The sequence below is a fragment of the Tamandua tetradactyla genome, chromosome 13 (genome assembly GCF_023851605.1).
Source record: "Tamandua tetradactyla isolate mTamTet1 chromosome 13, mTamTet1.pri, whole genome shotgun sequence".
Taxonomy (NCBI): Eukaryota; Metazoa; Chordata; class Mammalia; order Pilosa; family Myrmecophagidae; genus Tamandua; species Tamandua tetradactyla.
Window position 1 is genome coordinate 57,391,485 of NC_135339.1, and position 23,039 is coordinate 57,414,523.

The 23,039-nt window shown below is 38.5% G+C and overlaps 1 protein-coding gene across 4 annotated transcripts in view; it reads right to left on the reverse strand.

The window, feature by feature from the left end:
• Positions 1–998: 998 nt before the first annotated feature.
• The window catches only part of BLNK (B cell linker), an 83,129-nt gene continuing 61,088 nt past the window's right edge, over positions 999–23,039 (reverse strand). For 2 of the 4 annotated variants that reach the window (XM_077125594.1, XM_077125593.1), the window contains 10 exons: positions 22,603–22,674; positions 14,200–14,272; positions 12,487–12,514; positions 11,644–11,686; positions 9,920–10,004; positions 9,442–9,473; positions 8,448–8,524; positions 7,395–7,478; positions 4,967–5,122; positions 999–1,391 (listed from right to left, as the gene is read on the reverse strand). In XM_077125594.1, the coding sequence (XP_076981709.1) occupies positions 1,272–1,391; positions 4,967–5,122; positions 7,395–7,478; positions 8,448–8,524; positions 9,442–9,473; positions 9,920–10,004; positions 11,644–11,686; positions 12,487–12,514; positions 14,200–14,272; positions 22,603–22,674 (770 nt within the window). In that variant the 3' untranslated portion in view covers positions 999–1,271. The remainder of the gene's footprint in view (positions 1,392–4,966; positions 5,123–7,394; positions 7,479–8,447; positions 8,525–9,441; positions 9,474–9,919; positions 10,005–11,643; positions 11,687–12,486; positions 12,515–14,199; positions 14,273–22,602; positions 22,675–23,039) is intronic. The other 2 variants (XM_077125596.1, XM_077125595.1) reach the window with 1 other exon arrangement.

Here is a 23,039-nt window from a genome sequence, read left to right on the forward strand (position 1 = left end):
TACAAATAGATGCTTTGCTTTACAAAATGCTAACCTCTCTTTCCTTTAAATTAAGGATTGTGAGGTATCCCTTCTGGTACATTCTAAATGATTCCATTGTTTTAATAAATAGTATCCCAAAACCTCTCATACAAAATTTTCCAAACTCATTTATACTGACTTCATTGTCAAAAAAAAAAAATGAATATAGATAGTAATCATAGAAAGTATATGATATTTAAAATAGTTATCTTTACTTCAGACTCAGAAATACTTCAGACTTTAAATGAGTCTGAATTACTCTGAAATCATTACATTTTAGCCTTTTAAAATCTTTTGAGAGATTGCTATCTTATTCAGTAACTGTGTGCTTCTCATTAATATTTGATTTTATCTTAATTAGCAGCTTTATCATTTCGGTGTTGTTTGAAATACACAGTTAAAGAAAAAAAAAGCTTTGATATGGCAAAGTCTAGTACATTTATGGGATAACCTAAGACCTTGAACATGGCTACTCACAGTGGTATCTCTTCTGTTTCTTAGTGTTCATAAATGTCTGCTTTTCTGCCCCCACTCCTAGGAACTGGCTTATAATTTAGTTTTGCCCTCATCTGACTTTGAACTTCATGTCAAGTTTAACACCTGCTTAATACACATTAAAATAAGATAAAAGAGGGTATAATTATCTTTAATAAGCAAAGGAAGCCACATAATGCTTAACAAGAACTTCTAGAAAATTCATATTCATCTACATGTCCCATGGTTTAGAATACTCACACGAAAGGAACCATTTCATCATACTGTTCAGCTAATTAACAAACACGTATTATAATATGATTTTCTACACATTAAAATGTTAACCAAGACAGTTGTCAAGCATTGGTAGTAGACATCCCAGCCACGTTACTGCTAATGTGGTGGCCTAAATTGCCAGCAACTTTATTTTATCCAAGAGTATTATTTCCTTGTTTTGAAAATAGAGTGGTATTTTCTTATTTCACTGAACATACTTTCACCTGTTTCTTTTAAATAAAAATATTTATTTGAAGAGTATTAGTATCATGGTAACATCCTCACCAAATATTAACAGTTTATTTGGTCAGGCAGTAGATAGAACAAGTTCATGTGAACTTCTGAAGAAATGGCTGATAACTTTCAATAGCTTCCTCCGTCTTCTGTTTTCTTACTGGATGAATCATAACCCAAAGTATGAAGTTTTAAGATGTTTCCTCAAAGGTAGAAACTTGGGGAAAATGTTTAAAACGATGGTGACCTTTTTCTTTCTTTTTTTTTTATGAAACTTTAACTGCATACTTCAGTCTTGTGGAATCTTTTGTGTTATTCTGACTATCGATGAGAACCAGGGGACTATGTTGATGATTCTTGATTATTTCAGCAACACTTCCAAAGTACTAGAGCAAGAAAACACAGATGAATTATACACTGACATTTATGTTAACTTCAAGCTCTACTTCTATTCTTCAAAGCTCAGTTGAGATCCCACCTTCTCCCATTTTATCAAGTTAGTCAAGTTTTCTGGGTCCCAGCTCGCATTCTGCCCTAACAAGTCTAGTTTAACAACAGCTGTAACATTGGTGGTAGACCCTGGCCTTTCTTATGGTCATTAAAACTAAAAACAACTGATGCGCTCAATCATCTCTAATTATTTGGAGAAATTACTTCACTGAGTTATGATTTAATATTTTAATATATCACTTTTTAGTGTCAGATGTGAAATTGTGATAGAATGAGATTATCGGCATTCTTTACGAGTCAAAGATTATCTGTTATGTTACACAAGTCTTAGATAAAAGGACTGAAATAATAAAGTCTCCCTTAGAATTTAGTGTCAGGAAAAAGTTATTTCCCAGATAAGCTTACAGTTTTTTTGTTTGTTTTGTTTTGTTTTGAACAAGTAAGGAAAGCCTTATAAACACTCGTGTCCATTTTTGCTATGGCACCCACTAAGATTAGTGCTAAATTTGTGCTAATTAAATGAACTGTTTCATGCTAGCCTCTCAACTATACATATCTATTTTTCCATATTTTAATTCCTGTGGGTCTGGGATTTTATTTAAGATTATCACAAATCTTTTCTAAAAGTAGTAATCATCTAAGTTTTAAATGAAAGATAAATATAACCATGAAATGAACTGCACTGATTATACAAAAGTGTTACAAGGAGTTGAGAATTGAGTCATGTACACTACAAAAGGCAAGTTCAGGTCCCAAATCCTGCTTCTATGGGTGTCCAAATAGGACTTTTGGAGATATCATTAGTTAAGGTGTGTCCAAACTATATGAGTATGTATCTTAATCCAAGATGGCAGAAGTCCTTATAAGCAAAGGGAATTAGACATAGAAGAAAAGCCAGGGGGAACAGCCAGGAGCTGGAAGTCAGTGGAACCCAGAAGAGAAAGAAGATGCCACCATCTGCATTGCCATGTGACAGAAAAGTCAAAGAACCCCCAAAATTGCTAGCCAGTCAAAAGATACTGACCCCAGGTGGAAGCAAGCCTTCTAGCCTCAAACCCTGAGGCAATTAGTTGCTTGTTAATCGTGCTACCAATAACGATCTATTACCAAAACTTTCCATCACCCCAAACAGAAACTCTGTACCATCAAACAATAACTCCCCACTTCTACTCACCTCCAGCCCTTGGAACCTGAAATCCATTTTCTGTCCCTATGTATTTACTAATTCTAGTTATTTAATGTAAGTGAAATCAGACAATATTGGTCCTTACTATCAACTAATTTTATTGTCTCTTAATTTTTCAAATAAAGACAACTGGAATTAAAGTTTTAAAAACCCTGTGATACTTACTTGAATGACTTCCAAATATCTACATATTTATTCAAGTAAAATAGAATACTGTCTAATTTTTTCAAATTAAATAACCATTGTCTTTTAGATAATTGGGTATGTGAATATCAGGTCAGGGAGAAGAGTGAAAGACAGGGACCTTCAATACCTTTGGCCTTTATTCCTTTCTCTTCATTCAGCCCTTGTCGCAGTTACCAATGAAATTATTTTATGATAAATCCCAAAAGACATTCAGTTTGTTTGGCATAACATGTTAAGTGAATGCAATTGGAAGTTAATTATATAGACGGCAGGGCAGGAAAATGCAATAGCGTTGATGTGCTACCTCTTTGAAGTGGATTTCAAGAAAATGTTCTAAACCGAAGATGCAAAGAAGAGAGTCACCATACTTAGCACACAAAAGTTGTTCTGTCCTGCTAGGCCCTGAATACATTTGAGTATTTCTTTGTTGTAGTATTGGAAATTGAAATGTTTGAAGTAGAGAGGGATGACTGGGGTTGAATTAAATTTGTGGTTTAATTGAAAGAATTGTGCACAGTTTAGTTGCAGTTCCCCTCAGTTCTTTTTCCCCTGTCGACACTAATTCAGTATATTTGAGAAATTCATATCTGGACCGGAAAACAATATGTTTGGTAACTCAAAATCTTGTGGCCAATAAAATAAGTTCACCTGCCAAAGTTGTAAAGTTACTAAGTATTATAGCTACACAATCCCAAAACAGCTGCCTGTAAAGTTAAGCACTTAACCCATTAGTTACTTTTTCTACCCATATTCACACAAACTTTTTAAAATATCCACGTTTGACATCATGTAATCAAATATTTCATTTTTCATTCAAAGGTTCAGTTATAGGAGATGTGATCTTTTATTATATATAATTTAAGAATTTTAATGGACTCAGTGCTTCCAGTTGGTGCTATAATAATATAGTACTTATTTTGATATCTATAGATATAATTGGAAGGGATGAAGCTCCAATCTGTTCACTCTGTGGAAGGGATGAGGACTCTAGGCTAAGAGAAAGCCCTATGTAACAGAGTTTCCTAGAAGGATAGGGGAGTCCAGAGCCACTTCGGGATTTCCAAATTTATCCAGAAAAAGTATCGCTCCCTTTATGGAGCATGCATGGATAACTCCAGTCCATTCTGCAGGGCTTACTATAAAAATAAGCTGGCTGAAGTAGAATGTGGTAAGCCTTGAATTTAGTTCAGATTGAAGAGGATTTGAAGTTTGGTTAATATAAAGGACCCATTCTGGATTGAATCATGTCCCCCACAAATATATTCAAGTCCTAACCCTTGGTCCTGTGGATGTGAACTCTTTCATAAATAGGATCTCTGAAGATCCTATTAAGGTGAGGCTAAACTGAATTAGGATAGAACTCAACCCAATATGACTAAAGTCCCTAGAGCAAAGGAAATTTGGACAAGATAGGAGGAGTGAGGAAAGACAGAAGGAAACAGATCATATGTGACAGAGGTGGAAACGAGTAATGGATTGCTAGCAAACCACCAGCAGAATTTTGCTCAGTTCATAGACCGTATAGCCTCCTGACATGTTAAGTATGGACTTCTAGCTTCCCAAACTGTGAAACAAATTCCTGTGGTTTAATCTAACTGGTCTGTTGGATTTGTTCAAGCAGCCCTAGCAAAGTAAGACAGGACCCATGTAACGGTTTTCTTTCTGGCTGCAGGCCCGTAAATTCATTCTGGTCAAAGCAATATACTCTAATGTTTCAATCCACCAGAATTTGGGGTTTCCTCTGGATCCTTCCCTGGTCACCAGCCTTGGTGTCTGAGTTAAGATTCTATGTCTTGACTTTGGAGCTCTGGACCCTGACCTTAATTCTTGTGAACTTAATTCTACTTGACATTTCAACTTTGACTATATGTCCCCCTAGACTGAAATCTTGAGTCAGACTGACTCCATTAAACAGCTGGATGAGAGAGACTAGGATGTAGCCTTAATACAACAATCTTTCCTCCTTTTTATTCTTTCCTGAATATAGCATTTTATTTTGTTCTCCATTTATAACATGTATACAAGCTTAGGTCCAAGTACTCTTGCATCCTTTCTCCTCATCCCCACCACCCAATACAGTATGATGCCATTACGTGTAATGCATACTTATAGAGTTGCATTAAAAGAGAAATTACTGACCTCTTCACCATTTTTCTTTCTGCCCAAAGCATACTGCTTTGTTGCTTCAATAAATCGTACAGGAATATTATATACTCTCTTATTAAAGAATACAACTAATGTATATGGCTGTTTGGAATCATGACCAGAACTTTTCCGAATAAGAAATGATCCATCCTGTTTAATAAAAGAGAAGAGTAATTATAGTTAGTATTACTTATATTCCCAGAGGTTAGAAGCCAGTTTATAAAGAAACCTGTGTTATATTTGAAAGATGATTATATACATAATTTTTATTACTGATTAGAGATTGTTCTATTATTTTCTAAGAAAAGACCTCAGCAAGATATATGGTAATAGAATCCTTAGTGAGGTCAATACTATCTATCTGATATGATAAATAAAATATTATATCTATAGGATTTAGAAATGTGTGAAGAGAAGCATTACGCTCAAACCTAGAAGGCGCTCTTGATCTAGGAACTATATCCACGAGTTGCCTATGAACTGAAAAAAATCAAAACAAATTCCATTCAAAAACTCCTGTAAAAATAAAACAGAATTGTGAATTAAAACATTTCAGCTGATGAAAATTCTTCCCCCCAAACATATTGAAGAAGAAACGTGAGAATAGGGAATGGGGAGTTAATGCTTAGTTGGTATGGCATTTCTGTTTGGGGTGATGGAAAAATCTTGGTAATGGGTGGTGGTAAGGCTTGCCCAACATCATGCATATAATGAATACCACTGAATTGTTTATTTGACAGTGGTTAAAGGGGAAGTTTTAAGTTGTATATATGATGCTGGAATAAAAAATTTTAAAAAAAGGAAAATGCAGAAAGTATAAATATACAAAATAAGAAATGACAAGAAAGAAAACAGTGTTTTTCAAAAACCAGAAGAGACTTCTACACACAAGCTCACCTCTACGCTGCACCTATAAAACCTAGGTTAAATGGATAATTTCTTACCAAAATTAACACCGATAGAGATAGAAAACCTAAACAGACCAATTTACACAGAAGAAATAAAGCAGGTCATCAAAATACTGCACACAAAAAGCACCAGATCCAGATCGATTTACAGAGGAATTCTATCAACCTTAAAGATGAAATATTCTCAATGCTACATAAATTATCTTGGAGAACAGAAAATAAGAGAAATTTTTCAAATTATTTTTATGAAGTAAGCATAGTATCAACATCTAAACATAGGGAGAGCAATAAAACAAAATGGAATTACAAGGCAATATTACTTAAGACTCTGGAAACAAAAATCTTGAATACAATATTGCTAGATAAACTCCTACACCATATTAAGCCTGTTATACACTATAGCCAAGTAGGATGGTTCAATAATATGGTGTCTATTAACAAAATTCACCATATAAATAACTGTAAGGGGAAAGTATTTTAATAAGTCCATGGAGGCTGAAAAGCTTTTGGCAAAATTCAGTATCCAATATTACAAAAACTTGCATTCCAGTGCTCGCCTATCTTTGCATGTTTATTTTTTTTTTTTTGTATGAACTTCAGTATCAATTTGTCTAGTTTCAGAAAGTTATGAGAGGGGACTAGCCCTGGCAGATACTAAAAAATACTATATAATATATGTATTTAAAATAGTGGCTTGAGATGCTATCTTTCATATATTCACCATTAAATATATTCATCATTTCCATATGAAGTCTGAACTTTATTCTATTCCATTGGTTTTCCTATGCATATGTCAGTATCAATAAATGGAGGGTTTGGATAAAAAATATGGTAGGAGTTCTCTGTATTTATTCTTGAAACATTTCTGTAGGTGTGAATTTTTTTTTTTTAAATAAGCAAACCAGGACTAAGGTTAGTATAGATGGTGAAAAGAATGAATTTCTTTTTTTTTGACAAAGAAAAGAGAAGAAGACAGGTGACAAAGAGGAAAAGAAAAGAGAGGCAAAGGAAAAACCCAAAGAACCAGATGTGTAGTAACAAAAGTTTCTGGTATTAAGCAGTGTTTCTACATGGTTGGCTTTGGGCTCTCCAAAAAAATTTACATCCAGGTATTTTTTGCCATCATGATCCTGATCATTTATCCCATGCAATGACCCAAAATATCCTGCCACTTCTTGCTCCCAGACGAATCTCATGTACCACCAAGCCTTACATCCTCCGCCCCCACCCCCACAACCACACAGACCCTGCTTCTCTCCCACAGTTTGGAAGGCAGCAGATCCAGCTTTGTGGTTCCCTGGAGAGATGAAAGACATGTAGAAATGAGGAGGAACAAAGAGGGGGATGCTTGAAAGAGGAGGAGATGGCAGTCCCTCTCAAGTAAGTCAAGTCAAAAGATCCCTGCATTCATAAGCATTGCAATCATTCTAATTACTACATTAATTGTATAATGTACAATTATTGTGTGTAGTATAAACTGTGGGCAAAATATGGGTTTTAGAAATAAATCAAACCTTGTTTGATCTATATAACGCCTCTTCAGCAGACTTTCGATCGCAGGCTCCAGCATACCATGGCTTACTGTGAATGTCAGCTTCCTATGAAATAGGGAACAATGTTAAGCATGAGATGGTCCATAAACTGTAATTTCTGAGTACTAGAAACAAAGACCCTTTTTGCCTTACCCAGACAGGCTTAACTACATTTGACCTAATAATTTGAAAATGAGTTTTATCTGTTTTTTGATCAACCGTAAGGATTATATAATTGACTCCCACCACCACCACCATTTGGCCTTAACTGCTAAATTTAGTGCAGAACTTGGACAGGAGAACTAAATCTCACGGGTTACCAAACCGTTTGTTCTTTTCTCCTAAATAAGCTGTGATCTCTCGTGCTGTTGTGCTCTTATTGTTGTTGCTTTGTGGAGCGCTTTACTGTTTGCTAAGTGTTTTTATGACTATTATCTGACTTGATCCTTGCGATTACTTTAAAGGCAAGGACAGATGGGATCATCTTTATTTTAGCCGAGAAAGCTACAGCCTAGAGAAGACTTGTCCAAGATAATACAAAGAATCCTTTCTCTGTCTTTAAACTACTGTGTTACGGGTGGTGTGTCAGTGGCTCAGTGGCAGAAGACTTGCCTGCCATGCCAAAGACCTGGGTTAGATTCCCGGTGCCTGCCCATGAGAAAAAAAAGTAATAATAATAATAGTAATAAAAAAAACTACAGTGTTATATATATGTTGATATCATAAGCCTCCATAGATCTATTCTGAGGAAAGGTTGAAATAAAATCTAAGTGAGAGGAAGAACAATGAAAACAACACACATTGCTAGTTTTGAAGAAACAAATTGTTATTCAGGGCATCTGAAATGTAAATTAAAATAAATGGAGCTAGGTCTTAGACATTGGAAAAATAAATATATTCTATACACACTAGCAAATGTCAACTCACAAATTAACTTCAAATATAGACTGTTCTCAAACTGTCTTTCATCAGGACACATGCTCTTTCTTGCAGTTCACTGACAGCAATTTAATGACATAAGAGTTTATTTCATACCTGGTCTGACAAGTTGGGATTAGATAAAAACCTGGGTATTAGTCCATCTACAGTTGGGCTTCCCGCATCTGGAAATCCTGAAAGGGATTTGAATAGTCAACTAATCTTCATTATTTTTTGAGCTATGCTATGCCTGTACCCCAACAGTGTGCCAGGTGTGCAGGAAACATATACACACATACACAAGATTTTTTCAGGGGTTCATGAGGTCTTTTCTTGTCCAAATACACCTCTGTGTGAAATCCAATTTGCCTCATATACTTCAACCAAAAACATACTGCAACAGATTGAATATGAAGCAGATATGAGAATCCACTGTCTCTGTTACTCCAGACATTAAAGACATTTACAAAAAATGTGAAATAATGCCACTCTTCTCACTAAAATTTTTTGTTTGGAAAATATATTTTTCATAAAATGTTATTTATGTTAATATTATGTTTATTCATGTTATACTCACAATGGATTTATTGTTCTCATTTTAAAAGCCTACAAACCTGGCTCATCTGATTTACAGATTTCTATGGTGATGGATTGTGTGCCTTGGGAAAATTGTCCACATATTTGCCAAATCCTCTTTTTGGGATGTCTTTTGTAGATATATTTTATGGACATTAAAGTGTATTTACGTTTTAATTTAAATGGCTAGAAATTACTAAAAAGTATCTATGTACCTAGTACTCCATCAGGCCCTTCCCATAAGTTATTTTATTTAATGTTCTTATGTTAAAAATAACTATTGCTTATATAAAATAATGTGTGACTGGTAGAAATATTAAATCAGTGCTAAAAAAGAAAGTAAAAATTATCTCAAATCTATTTACTTTTCATAACAACTCTTTTATATAAATACTTTTCAGTCCTATTTCACAGACAAGAAAACAGGCTAGAGAGAATACTAAAACCAACCAGATGGAAGTAACATTATTGTGTTAAAACCCAGGGTGATCATACACTAAGACCCAGCCTTAACCACCACAATTATTGCACTTACTTGGCAGAGGTACAGGTTTTTGATGCATTTGTCTGAAAGAAATGAGTTCAGATTAATTAAAGGGCAAAGCACAATATGAATAAGTTTGACTTTTATACTGAAGATATTCTGAACAGGTTGTGAACAGTCAACACAAATGACCAATAAAACATATCCACAGATAGAAGAGGCACCAGAAACTTCAAGATAAGTAAAATTGTTCCCTTTAGTTTTGACAAAGAAGGAGCTTGACTAAGATGTTAGATTTTAGTTAAATGCAAAAAATAAGGAGAGCCCGAATATTAGGTCTCTGCAACTCTGAGCAGTTCTTTTTAAGTTGTTACTTACTTAGCACCTTTTTTTAAAAATGTAATTGCAAAGCAATGAAATATCAGATCTTTACCACGCAACAAGCCAGTGTCACTGTGAGGGATAACAATGCAGGTATTAATGCCTGCAACCACCAAGGAAACTTATTTTTAGAAGAAAGGATTCTTACTTCTGGGCAGCAGGAAACATTGGTGACTGCACAGCTTCTTGTCTGTGACTAGACCCTCGGTGGCGTTCAGCAGGTATAGGTTTTTCTGGAATAGGAACATTCTCATTAGGATAACAGTACAGTGTCAGCCACTGCCCTAAGGCTCAGCAACATCAGCTGAGAAGAGCCAGATTTGGTTAGATGTCTTCCTGTGCACATGTCTTTTATCAGGATGTTATTGGTTTGTGTACCTGTTGGCCTAGTGAGGTGTTCTTGCTATTAGGGCCAGGTTACAGGTACACTCTATCCCCCTGCTTCCATCCCCTGCCAGCGTACACAGGGATTCAACCTGTGGGATCTGGGCCTGCCAGCTTGTGAGTCCTGGTAGGAGCCAGAAGATGAGCAAATTTAAGCCACCCCCTCTACTTTCTATGTAACCTCCACAAGAGTGTTGTAACATCCTGGTGTGTCTTGATCACTCGTAAGGTGTGGTATATATAAATTATTAGTGATAAGAGGTAAAATATCATAGTTCATATTTGATTTTTGAAAAATTCACTGGAACACATTCAAGGTCTTCCTATAATAATTTTAATTTGATTTGCATTTCACTTTGTTTTCCTGAGCAGGAGGGGAAGGGGTGGAGTTAAGACCTGAAGCATAAGAAATTTTATGTCAAAGCCCATAGTAAATTGTTACTGCTGAACCATTTCTAAATATTGCAATTTTAAATTATTTTAATGATTTATTCTCCATCAGATTTGGTCTGGGGGGTATGTTAAAATCTTGGTAGGTCCATGGGTGTGTCAACTGCATGTAAGAAAGGTTGAAAACTATTGATCTCCCACTATAGGAAACTCAAAGAACTCAAAGATTCAAATAAAGAGTTAGAAAGCTTCAGGTTTCTTACAGTGCCTGGAAGTTCCTTGTGCTTCTGAGGTGGCAAGCAACCCTGAGCTAACATGTTAGATGCTTTCCTCATGACTTAACATTTTGATAATTTCGAAAGGAACAAGAGTAAGCACATTAGGTCCCAAAACACATTAAGTTTTGACCACACCTGCTCTATCTTGACTGTCCTGGAATCTTCCTTCCCAGGGCAAGAAGAGGCTGCCCAGCCACTTCGGGCCTGGATGATAGTTGCCTTTGCTCTTGAAATGAGTAAAAAAAAGAAGAGGCATGCCAAGCCCCTGTCCTGGGAACGCTTTGTGAACCAGGACACCTATGCAGCATGACGCATGCCATGAGAGTTTTCTCTCCAATTTTTGGGAAAAGCATTTGAAGATGCACTAAGATAGATATTTGAACTTTGAAAACCATTATTTTGAACACTCAGCATTTTAGCAGCTCAATTTGGCAGCTTTTTAAAACTTTCATTACCTTCACTGAGTTATTAGTTCTAAGTTATGCACATGGCTCTAAATTAGTTTTCACCCCTGTGTAAGACCACTGTACTGTTTCTTGGCAAGATGCACTTCAGCAGCAATTTCAGCTGCAAAAAATCCACAAATAGGCAGATTTTCAGTTTAGACTGTAGCCAACCCAAAGACCAAACCTGGTAAGCTCAGGTTCTTAGCCAGCTTTGCTGCTTGCTACTCATTGCAGAGTGAAGGACATTTTATTTAGAAAATTGAGTTTCATTGTTGCCTTTTAATGAAAAAAGTTTTAAAGCACATTTATATCAAGTCCTTAAGTGAATTAAATTGTCGGCGACATGCTCATTCTTCAAAATAATGTAGATTTACCTTCCCAAACACTTGATGCATTCTGTTGAGATGAAACTGGAATCTATATTTTAAAAAAAAGGAAGGCAAGGATATTCAGCACATCTGAATGTGGAAATAGAAGTCAAAGCAATACTATTAAAATAAATATATTGGAGCACTTTTCATTGATGCTTAGTTATCCACACTGAAACTGTTTTCAGTTAACAACACTGAAAAATACATACCCCCTAGCTTAACCTTTGCATTATGCAACAACAGCTGGAAATGTCTCACGGAAGAGGAGTTTCTGGCTCCATTAGTGGAGTTGATGGATTCCATGACCACCAGCAGCTTCCTGGACAGTAGTGTTTGTGCAGTGGGAATCTGGCATCTGGCTTTGGTCCCATGGCCCCAGCTTCTCTGTGCTTAGTAAGTGATTATGAATGTCAGGTTGCAAAGCATGTGCCAGGTCAAGATGGGCTCCCTCTCATAGTGGGGTAGCCCAGGTTCAACATGTTCTAACCAGAATCTGAATTTAGCCAGGCCTTTCTGTGCCTCCTACATGGTAGTCAGCCATTAGCTCTGGGTCAGTGACTAGGACATGGCACAGGGGCTCCAATGCAGGTTTCCGTGGGGAAGGCAGATGTGGTGGAAGGCGGGGATGCTCTCAGCAAAGCTGCTGAGATAAATTCAGCAAGATTGTGCTCTTCTGCAGTAGCCTCCCAGTTGAGGGTTTGAAGTTTCTCTTGGACGGTCTGGGCAGCAATTCAGCTGCAAAAATTGCCATGTTCACCTTAGCTGGAAGCATTTCAACCTCACATAGGTGGATAAGAATAAACATGCAAGAAACATGAAGCACTTTTAAATGCAAAATTAACTTACTGTCTTCAGTGGGGTAGCTGATTTCTTCCTGAGGATTAAAAAGAGATGACCTTTGTTAAAAACCCACTGAAAACAAGTGGAGCCAATTACTTGTCGTTTAACTTTAAATTTTAAATTAAAATAGAGAAAGCAATAAAGGAATCTCAGAAGACTATCCTTAAAGATTGGAGAGGGCCAGAGGCAGGATTTAGTTATGATCCTCTTAGCCTCATATGGAGTCCACTGGCAGATGGGGAGGGGGTGAACTGAGGATACACTGAAGCTAGGTTGCTAGGGAGTCAGCAGAACTGAGCCACTCTCTCTCGGCTGGGAGGTCGGTCTGAGCCTCAGTTTCCTCACCTGTAAAATGAGGACCTGGATCAGTGTTTTTAAAGTTGTAAATCACAAAGGCCACCTAACAGCACCCTGGGACTGCTGCCTGGGGAGAGAGGGTGAAGACAGGAAGGTTGCCAAGCAGGTGACGTTGCAGCTCCTACCCCCACGCCAGCTTCTGGCCTGCCTCTATGTGACTATTGTTTCCTGTAGTTCTGCATGGAATTTCATTTGACTAAAGATATCCAAGACTAAAACAGCTTGAAAATCAGTGTGATAACAGTCCTAAAGGTGTTTGCCTGTGCTAACATTCTGGCTTGTCTTGTTCCAGTGGAGATTGATATCACGAAGGTTTTATGCTTCCTTTCTGTGTTCATTTTAAATACATTTCAATACCATTTCTCTCTCTTGATTTGTTTTCGGCAGAGAGATGGAGTGTGCGGGAAGAGTGCTAACAATTACCAAGTGCCTGTAAGACGCCTGGCACTGGGTTAGGCTATTCATATATGTCCTTTTTTGGGGGGGGAGGGGTGCATGGTCTGGGCATCGGACCCGGGTTTCCCACATGAAAGGCGAGCCTTCTATGACTGAACCACCCGTGCACCCTTTATTCATTCATATGTTCTTTAAACCTCACAGTGACCTTTTAAATTAGATGCTTTTACCACATTTTAGAGATGAGGAAACTGAGGCTCAGAGAGATGAAGTAACTCACCCAAATGATAAAGCTGAGGCAGAATCAAGATTATAACAATGTAGGTCAGCTTTAAACATAGTTAAACGTGCTTTTAATAACTCATTAAGACAATATAAAGTTATGGAGACACTGTTTGTAATACTGAGATTTTACAGTACTCAGCAATGTGCAGAGGCCTTCACACTCCATGAGAAGGAATGGCTCACTCTCACTTTTGAAGGCAATCTCAGCAGCACTTTGATGGAATACCCTAGGGTATGCTGCGCTTTAGATGTGCATGTTTATAAACATTGACTACTGGAGAGGGAGGCCAAAACGTAGAAGGTAAAGACAAACCTGCCAGTGGGTCTCAAATTTATTCAGTTGCTGGAGCTTCTGAAAGTTGGGATGTTATTTGTGGAACATCAAATTGATGAAGACGTATAGGGAAAAAAGACTACTTTTTTTTTAGATTTCAGTAGGGGCACCCTGGTCCATGCCACAGAAGTAGAGGAGAAGGACATCTCCTGAGAGTCAACAGGGAAACGCTTCGGGACACTCCTTCTGTAAAGTGAGGTCCATCTACATTTGAGCTTCTGGGTGGAATAAACAGACAAGCAGCTCCACCGCCGCCCCCCATTTCTCAGGCAGGGCTAAGCAGCGCTTCTGGGAAGCTATGGAGACCTGTTCAGATATCTCAAAGCTTCTCTGCCACAGGGACTCACCCGGCCCTCGGCAGCGGGGATGGCGCTGCGGGTGAAGAAGGCAACTTGGATTCCCGGGCTCCGTTGCTTCGACCTGCACGAACAAACACAGGGGTCAGTCTCCAGGTCCTGACAGTTAGCCTGGTCTTTATGGCTGGCTCAGAAATATATGCATATTTGTTGTTGCTTTCTTTTAAATATATGTGGGCTCAACATATGTGGGTAGTTACATTGGTGGTATTGTGAACACCTCTAGGCAAATGTGATGAAACATTTTTAAGATGTCAGTTTATAAGCTCAGAACTAGGATGTGGATTAGGGACACCATTTTAACGTTTCGAAATAAGCTTTTCCTTTCCCCCATGGAGCGAGATCAGAGCCCCTGATTCTGGGAGCTCAGTGGGAGAAAGCTGGGAGTTTGCAATTGCTTCAGTATACACTGCACACATATACACAGCAGAGGTGCCTAGAGGCAGACAGAGGCACAAGCCCGTCATCCCTGATATCTGCCTGCAGGCAATGCTCTTTCATAACCACACGAAAGTACATACATCTGAGTTCGCCTTCAAAGGATGTGTACTCATTCGTCTCGGACACTGCAGAGATGGAGAAGTGGAGACAAGCTGCGAGTTACTGCCAAACCTCATCTTCTGACGTGAAAAGAGAATCTGAGAAGGTCTTGTCTACCTCATCCCACCTCCCGCCCCTCCCTGAAGATAGAAGTCAGACGATCATTATGAGGAAGGGGAGAGGGAGGCGGGCTAGAGCTTTGTGCTGGGACAGAAAGCAGGCCTGGAGGGGGAGAAGTGAGACAGGACGGAAGCACGGCTCAGCATCTCCTGGCTGCCTCCTTGCAGACAGATGCTCACCTGCCTGGCCATTATTGCTGGGTGAGACAAAGCAGACTGTTGATAAGGCTCTTCGTTGTATTAAAATGAACAAAACAAATATTTTATTAAGCAGCTACTAAATTTGTAAGTCAATAATTCCTAATAGGGTTTGTGGGGGATACTGCACAAGTACAGATTGGGCCTGATACCCTCAGTATGTATTTTTTGCTTTATGAGATAAAGTACACATACATAAACATTGAAGTAATCATTTGCCAAGGATGATTGAGAATCTAGTATGTTTTAAACATATGAAAGCAGTATATTAGGGGTTGTGGAGAAAATGAAGTAGAAGTAGATCCTTGCCCTCTCAGAATTTATAACAACTGAGGAGGGAGGACATATGCCCCCCCCATGTCATTTCATCTGACAGGACCACCTTCTGAACAAAAAAAGGAAAAAAATGACCTCAACTGGCATTAAAAATAGAGATCATGAAGCCCATTCTTACATACTTTACTAGGGAGAGGTTCCCAGGCTTTCACTGCAGAGCCCATTAACTCTTTTCTTATTTTTGAAATTTTTATTTTAAAATAATTTCAAACTTACAGGACAGTTGCAAAAATAATACAAATCTCATACAGAGAACTCCAACATACCCCAATCCCTCCAGATACCCAGATCTATCAATTTTAACATTTTGCCACCTTTGCCATATCATTCAATATCTGTCATCTATCTCCCTACCTAACATCTATTAATCTTCTGGATATTTGAGACCAGGTTGCTCACATCAGTCTTCCCTGACACATACCACTTCCATGTGCATTTCCTATAAGCAACGCTGCTCACTTCTGCAATCACCTTAAATGTACTTATCAAGTTCAAGAATTTTAATGTTGATCTAAAGCTTACCTTCTACATTCCAATTTTTTTATTATGTTCCAATAATGTCCTTTCAAACTTTTCTCCTCCATTCTTAGATCTTATCCAGTATCATGTATTACATTTAATTTTCATTATCTCTTTAGTTTCTCTTTCTCTTTATTTTAATTATATAAACAGATACACAACCGAAATTTTCCTGTCCCAACCTCTCCCAAGCACACCGTTCAGTGGGATAAATCATGTGCACAATGCTGCTGTTCCCTCACCACCATCCATTACTAGAACTTTCTCTTCACCCCAAACATTCATCTTACATGAACTCCCCATTGCCCCTGTCCCCTCTCCCTCGTAACCTGTACTCTACTTTCAGTAGCCGTGAGCTTGAAAATTTTCTGATATTTTCTTTGTGGTTACCATGGGGCTTAAATCTAACATCCTAAATTTATAACCATCTCTTTTGCTTTTATAACAACTTAACTTCAATAGCATACATGAACTGTGTCCCTATACCCCTTGATCTCACCACCTTTATGTAGTGCTTGTCACAAATTACATATATGCATTATGAGTCCAAAACTGTAGAGAGTCCAAAACCATTGATTAATCATTACACTTTATACGTTTGCCTTTTAGACCCTATAAGAAATAGATAGTATTGGTATTTATATTTACCCTTGCCATTATTTTATTGAAGAACTTTATTTCTTCAGGCTGCTTCAGTTAATTGGCTAGTGTTCTTTCCTTTCAACCTGTAGAACTCCTATAAATTTCTTGTAGGAGTTCCCTACTAGTGAAGAACTCCATCTTTTGTTTATTGGGAATATCTTAATCCTTCCCTCATTTTTGAAAGAAAATTTTACAAGATGTAGAATTCTTGGTTCGTAATTTTTTGCTTTCAGCACTTTAAATATATCATCCTGCTGTCTTGTTACCTCCATCTTTTTCGATGAGAAGTTGGTACTTAATCTTACTGAAGTCCCTGTCTATGCGATGTGCTGTGTCTCTCCTGTGGCCTTCAGAATCTGTTTTTTATCTTTGGCATTCAATAGTTTGATTATAACATGGTGTGGTTCTATTGGGATTTCTTCTCTTTAGAGTTCATTGAGCATCTTGGATGTGTATGTTCATGTCTTTTGTTAAAAAGTTTTCAGCCATTATTTCTTTGAAGATGCTCTCTGTCCCTTTCTCTCTTTGTTTTCCTTCTGAGACTCCCACAATGTGTATGCTTGATGGTGTCCCAAAGCTCCTCAGACTCTGTTCACTTTTCTTCATTGTTTCTTCCTTCTGCTTCTTAGACTGAAAACTTTCAGTTGTCATCTTCAAGTTCACTGTTTCTTCTGCTCTCCCCATAAATAACTTTTGGAGGTGGGGGGTGTGTGCAATGTGTCTGAAAGGTGGACAGCCCCACTGTCATCTGTGGACGGCCCCACTCTCATCTGTGGTTACAGAGTAAAGGCTCAGGTGGCAAACCTATGGGTCTTGCATCATAAAGACAGGGTTTTAGTTCTTTCTCGGTCACCAAACAGTCTAGGTAACTTCCTAAGAGCTGCTGTGCCTTGGTTTCCCCCCACCACCACCTACCTTACCTAACTCAGAGTTAGTGTGGTAAGATAATCAGATAACTTTGATAATTAGCCAAATACAAATCAATATTGCTTGAAAGATATTAGATATAGTTCAGGGTCTATAACATTGTGCTCATTTATAGGAGCCAAATGTAAAAGGCTACATATTATATGATTTCATCCATACAAAATGTCCAGAAAAAGCAAATCTATAGCAACAGAAAGCAAATCGGTGGTTGCCTGGGGCTGGAAATGGGAACAACACAAACTGCAAAACACATGAGGGATCTTTTGGGGTGGGGTAGGGTGGGTATGGAGATTTTCTAAAATTGGATTGTGGTGATAGTTACATAACCCTATAAATTTACTAAAAATCACTTAAAATGGGTGAGATCATGATATGTATATTTTAACTCAGTAAAGGATCTCAGTAAATATGCTTGTTGTTATAACTGTTTTATCATCATTACCATCAACCAACCACAGTATCTCTTAGTCTGGACATTGTACCAGGTACTTTCAATATGCCATCACTAAACCTAACTTGACATGAAAAAGAGGAAACTAAGGCTAAGAGAGGTTAGATAACTTGCCTAAAGCAACACAGGTAGGAAGTGGCAAGGATGGGATTCAAAACCAGGGCTGACTCTAAAGCCTCAGCAGGCGTTTTCCTCTCCAGCTAATACCACACAACATTACTTCAGGGCATGATTTGGTGTGTCAGATTTGCTTGCTACTTCTCCTATATGTGGAGGAAAGCGAGAGGAACATAGGGGTGCATTGGTGGATGCCCAAGAGAGGATGGCAAACCCCTCCTATTTCATAGGCCAGGGACCCTCTGCTGCTCTGGAATCCTCACAGCCAGGACTCTTGCTTCGTGCCTTAGCTGAATTCTTGGATGGAATACTATAAAGGTGGAATTGGGAAGGCGAGACAGGGAGATGGGTTGCAGAGCATAACTGTAAAGGAGAAAATCAACTTCATTTTAATTGTATTGAGCAGGAAATTATGTTAGTATCAGGGCAGGTTTGCATAAACTAGTGCTTACCAAAGTTTCCCAAATAGAAAAATAGTTTATCCTTAGTTTTTCTTCTGCCACATACATCTTATGTATCACCCTCTTTTCAGTTTTACATACAATATAAGGAAGTTCCCTTATTCTTTCCATTCCCAAAGTGGACATTGTAAACCCTTGGGATTTAGCTGTCTTTAAGTTGGGATAGAATTCTGTTATCATAGTGGAGTTTGTACACATCTCTGGAGCATCTCTTTCTCTCAGACCCTGCATGCACTCCTACAAAATAAAGAGATTTAATCTAGCATAGCAGCTCCAGAAACTTGGGCTGCAGGTGAAATTCAGCTAGCTTATTAATAGGAATTGTAAATTCCAAAGCCTCCTTTTTTTTCCTTAGGAAATAAAGAGAATAGGATACTTTCTATTGTATTTACTTAGAAGCGTAGAACTAAATGCAGCTACCCTCTTCTGAAAAAAGCACTAATCAGCCAAAGGTTGCATTATTTTTTGAATTCTCATTTAGAGATAAATCACAAGGGGGTTGAGTCTTTTAGTTTGCTTAGACCAGTGGCTCTTAACCAGGGGCGATTTTGCCACTGGTAAGGCACATCTGGAAATGCCAGGAGACATTTTTGGCTTTTGCAACTGGGGTGGGAGTGTATGCCCATTTGAATCTGTTGTGTACCCCAGAAAAGCCAAGTCCTTTAATTCTCATTCAATATTGCTGGGTGACATCTTTTTTATTGTTTCCATGGAGATGTGAGCCACCCAGTTGTGGGTGGTAACTTTTGATTAGATGGCTTCCATGGAGATGTGTCTCCACCTATTCAAGGTGGGCTTGCTTACCGGTGCCCTTTAAGAGAGAACCATTTTGGAAAATGCTTTAGAGTCCACACAGCCAAAGACCTGTGGAGATGAAGAAGGAAAACACACCCAGGGAAGCTTCATGAAACAAGAAGCCAAGAGAGGAAGCTAGCAGACTTTACCATGTACGCTTCCGGCTGAGTGAGAAACCCTGAACTTCATCGGCCTTTCTTGAGTGAAAGTAACTTCTTAATGGTGCTGTAATTTGGACATTTTCATAGCCTTGCCTTAATTTGGACATTTTCACAGCTTTAGAACTTAAACTTTGCAGCTTAATAAATTCCTCTTTTTAAAAGCAGGTCTGTTCCTGGTATATCATATTCCAACAGCCTTCAAACTAGAACATAGTGTTACTGGCATCCAGTGGGCATTGGCCAAGGAGACTGCTAAATATCGTAAAATGCATAGGGCAGCACCTCAGACAAACAACTCTTCAGCCCCAAATATCAATAGTGTGAAGGTTGAGAAATCCTGGTTTAGAGAAAAACTTTATATCAAATGGAAGACACAAAAGTATTCCCTGAGATATGTACAGGATGCTTTCCCAGATGGGTCATGATTCAGGGCAGGTTAAACAAGGGATTCTGAATAATAATAAGAAAGAGCTATCATTTTATGAATGTGATTCATATATATTTAATATCTAATATTCATAACAGCCTTGCCTGTAGGTGCCATTTCCCCCCTTTATTAGAATAGGAAACTGAGAAACAGAGATGACATAACTTGTCCAAAGTCTAGTACTGGCAAGTGTCAGAGCCACGTCTGAACCCTTTGGAATCTGAGCGAAGTCCATGCGACTGTGCTTCTCAGTATGGCACATGAAGGGAAGTGCAGAGTCCCACACTACGCCAACTTTACTGTGTGGTCCTAAAGAAGCACATACCCACTATCGAAGAGCAAAGCAAACAACCAGAAGCGATTCTCATGGCATGGTGCTTGGATAGAAGCACAAACCTGAAACTTTAGCACTCTCCTGATGCCCATCAGGCACCCAGGAACCTTTAAAGGGTATTAGATTGTAACTCAAAGACTCAGGTATTCTGATAATTCCTTCTTATAGGAATCACAATTGAAAATGTTACTTGTGGCACACTCAGAAATTCACCCTAACTGTTCAGTTTTGTCCCTCTAAAATGATCTTATTTTCTCCTTCCTCCTGTACTAACCCACCTGCATTCAGCAATCATATAACAAGGATGTTATTTTCATGTATAAGTTTGATTTCTTCAACTGATAACTCTAGTATTAAAATAGGGTTATATTAGATTAATAGCAAACTAATGAATAATAAATCTGATGAGCTAAAGCCATCATGATGGTTCTGCAGAGTTTTTAAAATACAGCTGGTGTTGTGGGGACTCACTTATCCTCTCAACCTTTTTAGTGCCTATTCTGGTCTAGGCTCTGGGAAAAAAAGCTTTGAGCAGAAATGAGCTGAACGTCTCAGACCGAAAACTCAGGAGGTGTCAGAGGATAAAAGAAGGTTCAGGGAACTATAGAAGTGCACATCAAGGGGTTCCAACCATATGTGGGGTCAAGGAGGGCATCCAGAGCAAGTGACATTTAAGGTAATGACTTCAAAGAACTTGCAGTATGCTTACAGAGGTCAACTTTGATTAGAGAATAAGTGCATGCTAATTGTAAACGGAATGAGAGTTTTGGCAAAAGAGACCTCACTGAGGGTTGCAGCAACCAGAAGAGGCTTCCCAGAGGGAGACGCTTCAAGTTGAGCCTTGAAGGATGGACAATAAAAGTAAGAACACAAACAAAAACCTAAAAAGAAGGACCCATGAACTACATGGGGAGCTATTCAGAACCCAGGCTGACCGATGTGTGAGGTGTGTTTTAGGAAGAAGAGATCCCTCTAAATCAAGAAGAGCATTTTAAGATGTACACAACAGAGATTATTAAATTGTTTTCTTAAGGAGGGTTTAAGCTTTCATTTATCTGTTTCAGTTAAAGGTTTTCTGTCCCCCTAATAATAGCCGTTCTTCTGAGTGGTCATTAGTTAGAGACCTTCATTTCAGCTGGCACCAAACCAACTTCACCACGGCATTTTAGGTTGATGTGTTGACATTTGTTCCAAAATGGTAAGACAACTACACAAGACAGCTCTGACCTCCACTTCCCAAATTTTAAGAGCCTGTGGGTTCATAGGGAAGGGGTAAATAAGACAAGAACTTCTGAAGAGGAAAATTTTGCAGGAAAAGATTAAAAATACTCTTAATTTCTTTCTTCTTTCCAATTTCTTATGTTCCGCCTTCAGCTCTGGGAGAGAAGGGTGTGTGTGTGTGTGTGTGTGTGTGTATGAGAGATAGACACACAGAGACAGAGAGACAGAAAGACAGAACATGAGGAGGAGAGGAGGCACCCACACCTCTCTGCAATGTTAATAGGGTAGGGGTGTGAGCACCAGTCAGATTTCAGCCTTTGAGGTTGTCAAACCCTATAGGAGTTCAAACCCTAGGAACCACTGACTATTCATGGCTTTATAGGGATGACATAGTAAAAACTAGCTTTGTAGTGGAACAAAACTGGTAACATTTGGAGGAGTTCAGAGGCTCAACTGAACTCCTCAGGCTTACTGAGGAAAGAGCCTAGAGGCAGGGGTGTGGCCCTCTAGACAAGAATGTGTCAAGTGATAAAATGAAGACAGCCTGGACTAGGGTGGAGCAACTAAGATAGAAGAGCAAATTCTGGGCAAAAAAATGGCAGGCTTTGGAAAGAATGTAGGTGCTCTGAGACAGGTTCCCTGGAGGTCAGGAGGGAAGAGAAGTGATGAGTGTAGAGTTTGGTGGTGGGAACATTGAGATGTTCAGAAGGCAGTGGGTGAGTAGGGTAGGGGTAGACAAGCCCAAGGTGTTACAGTTGGTAACTAGTAGGAATGCTGGGATTCCCATCCCAGGTCTGTCTGGCTCAAAACCCAAGCTCTTAACCACTTAGAATATCCTGAAGGAAGATCTGGGGGCTGAGGGCTGAACCGTGAAGACATCCTCAGTCAGGAGAGGAGAGAAGGATGGGAGGCCAGCAAAGCGCTCAGTGAGGTAGGATGAAAACGGGACCTTGTCATCCAACAGAGTCCAAAAGACGGGGTGAGAGACCCTTCAACAGAGGTGCCCCTGACGAGTGGATGAGGATGCAGGCGAGGCCTTCTGTCACCATTTATTAAGAAATTTGGAGCGATTATTTCTTCAAGATTAAACTGAGTTGTTTATCGGATAAGTTTAAAATTTCAAACCAAGTTACACATATACTTTACCTGAAGCTGTCCCTGGAGGAGGGGCTGGCTTTGAGGAGTTGTTTGGCTTGGTTGATCTGTTCACCATGGGAGCTTAAACATACAAATATATACATATATATATAATGATTGCAGATATATTCTACTGAGAATACAGATATATTCTACTGATTGCAGATATATTCTACTGTATAAATTCACTCTACAGAAAAATGCAGGATGGAAATAATGGATGTGACCAGAGAATTTGCAAAAAGTGGGAAACAAATTTATTAAACCCACATGCCATTAAAAGAAACCTCCAAATAAGAAACATCTTTAGAACGAATATTTTAATGATCCAATGGAAAAATCAAATTGCTTTCTCATAGGGATTTTTGTTAAAGTGAATACTGGCTAGAAATTTCAGTTGCTAAACTGGAGGGTTGGGAGATGAAAGAGGTTTTTTTGTTTTGTCT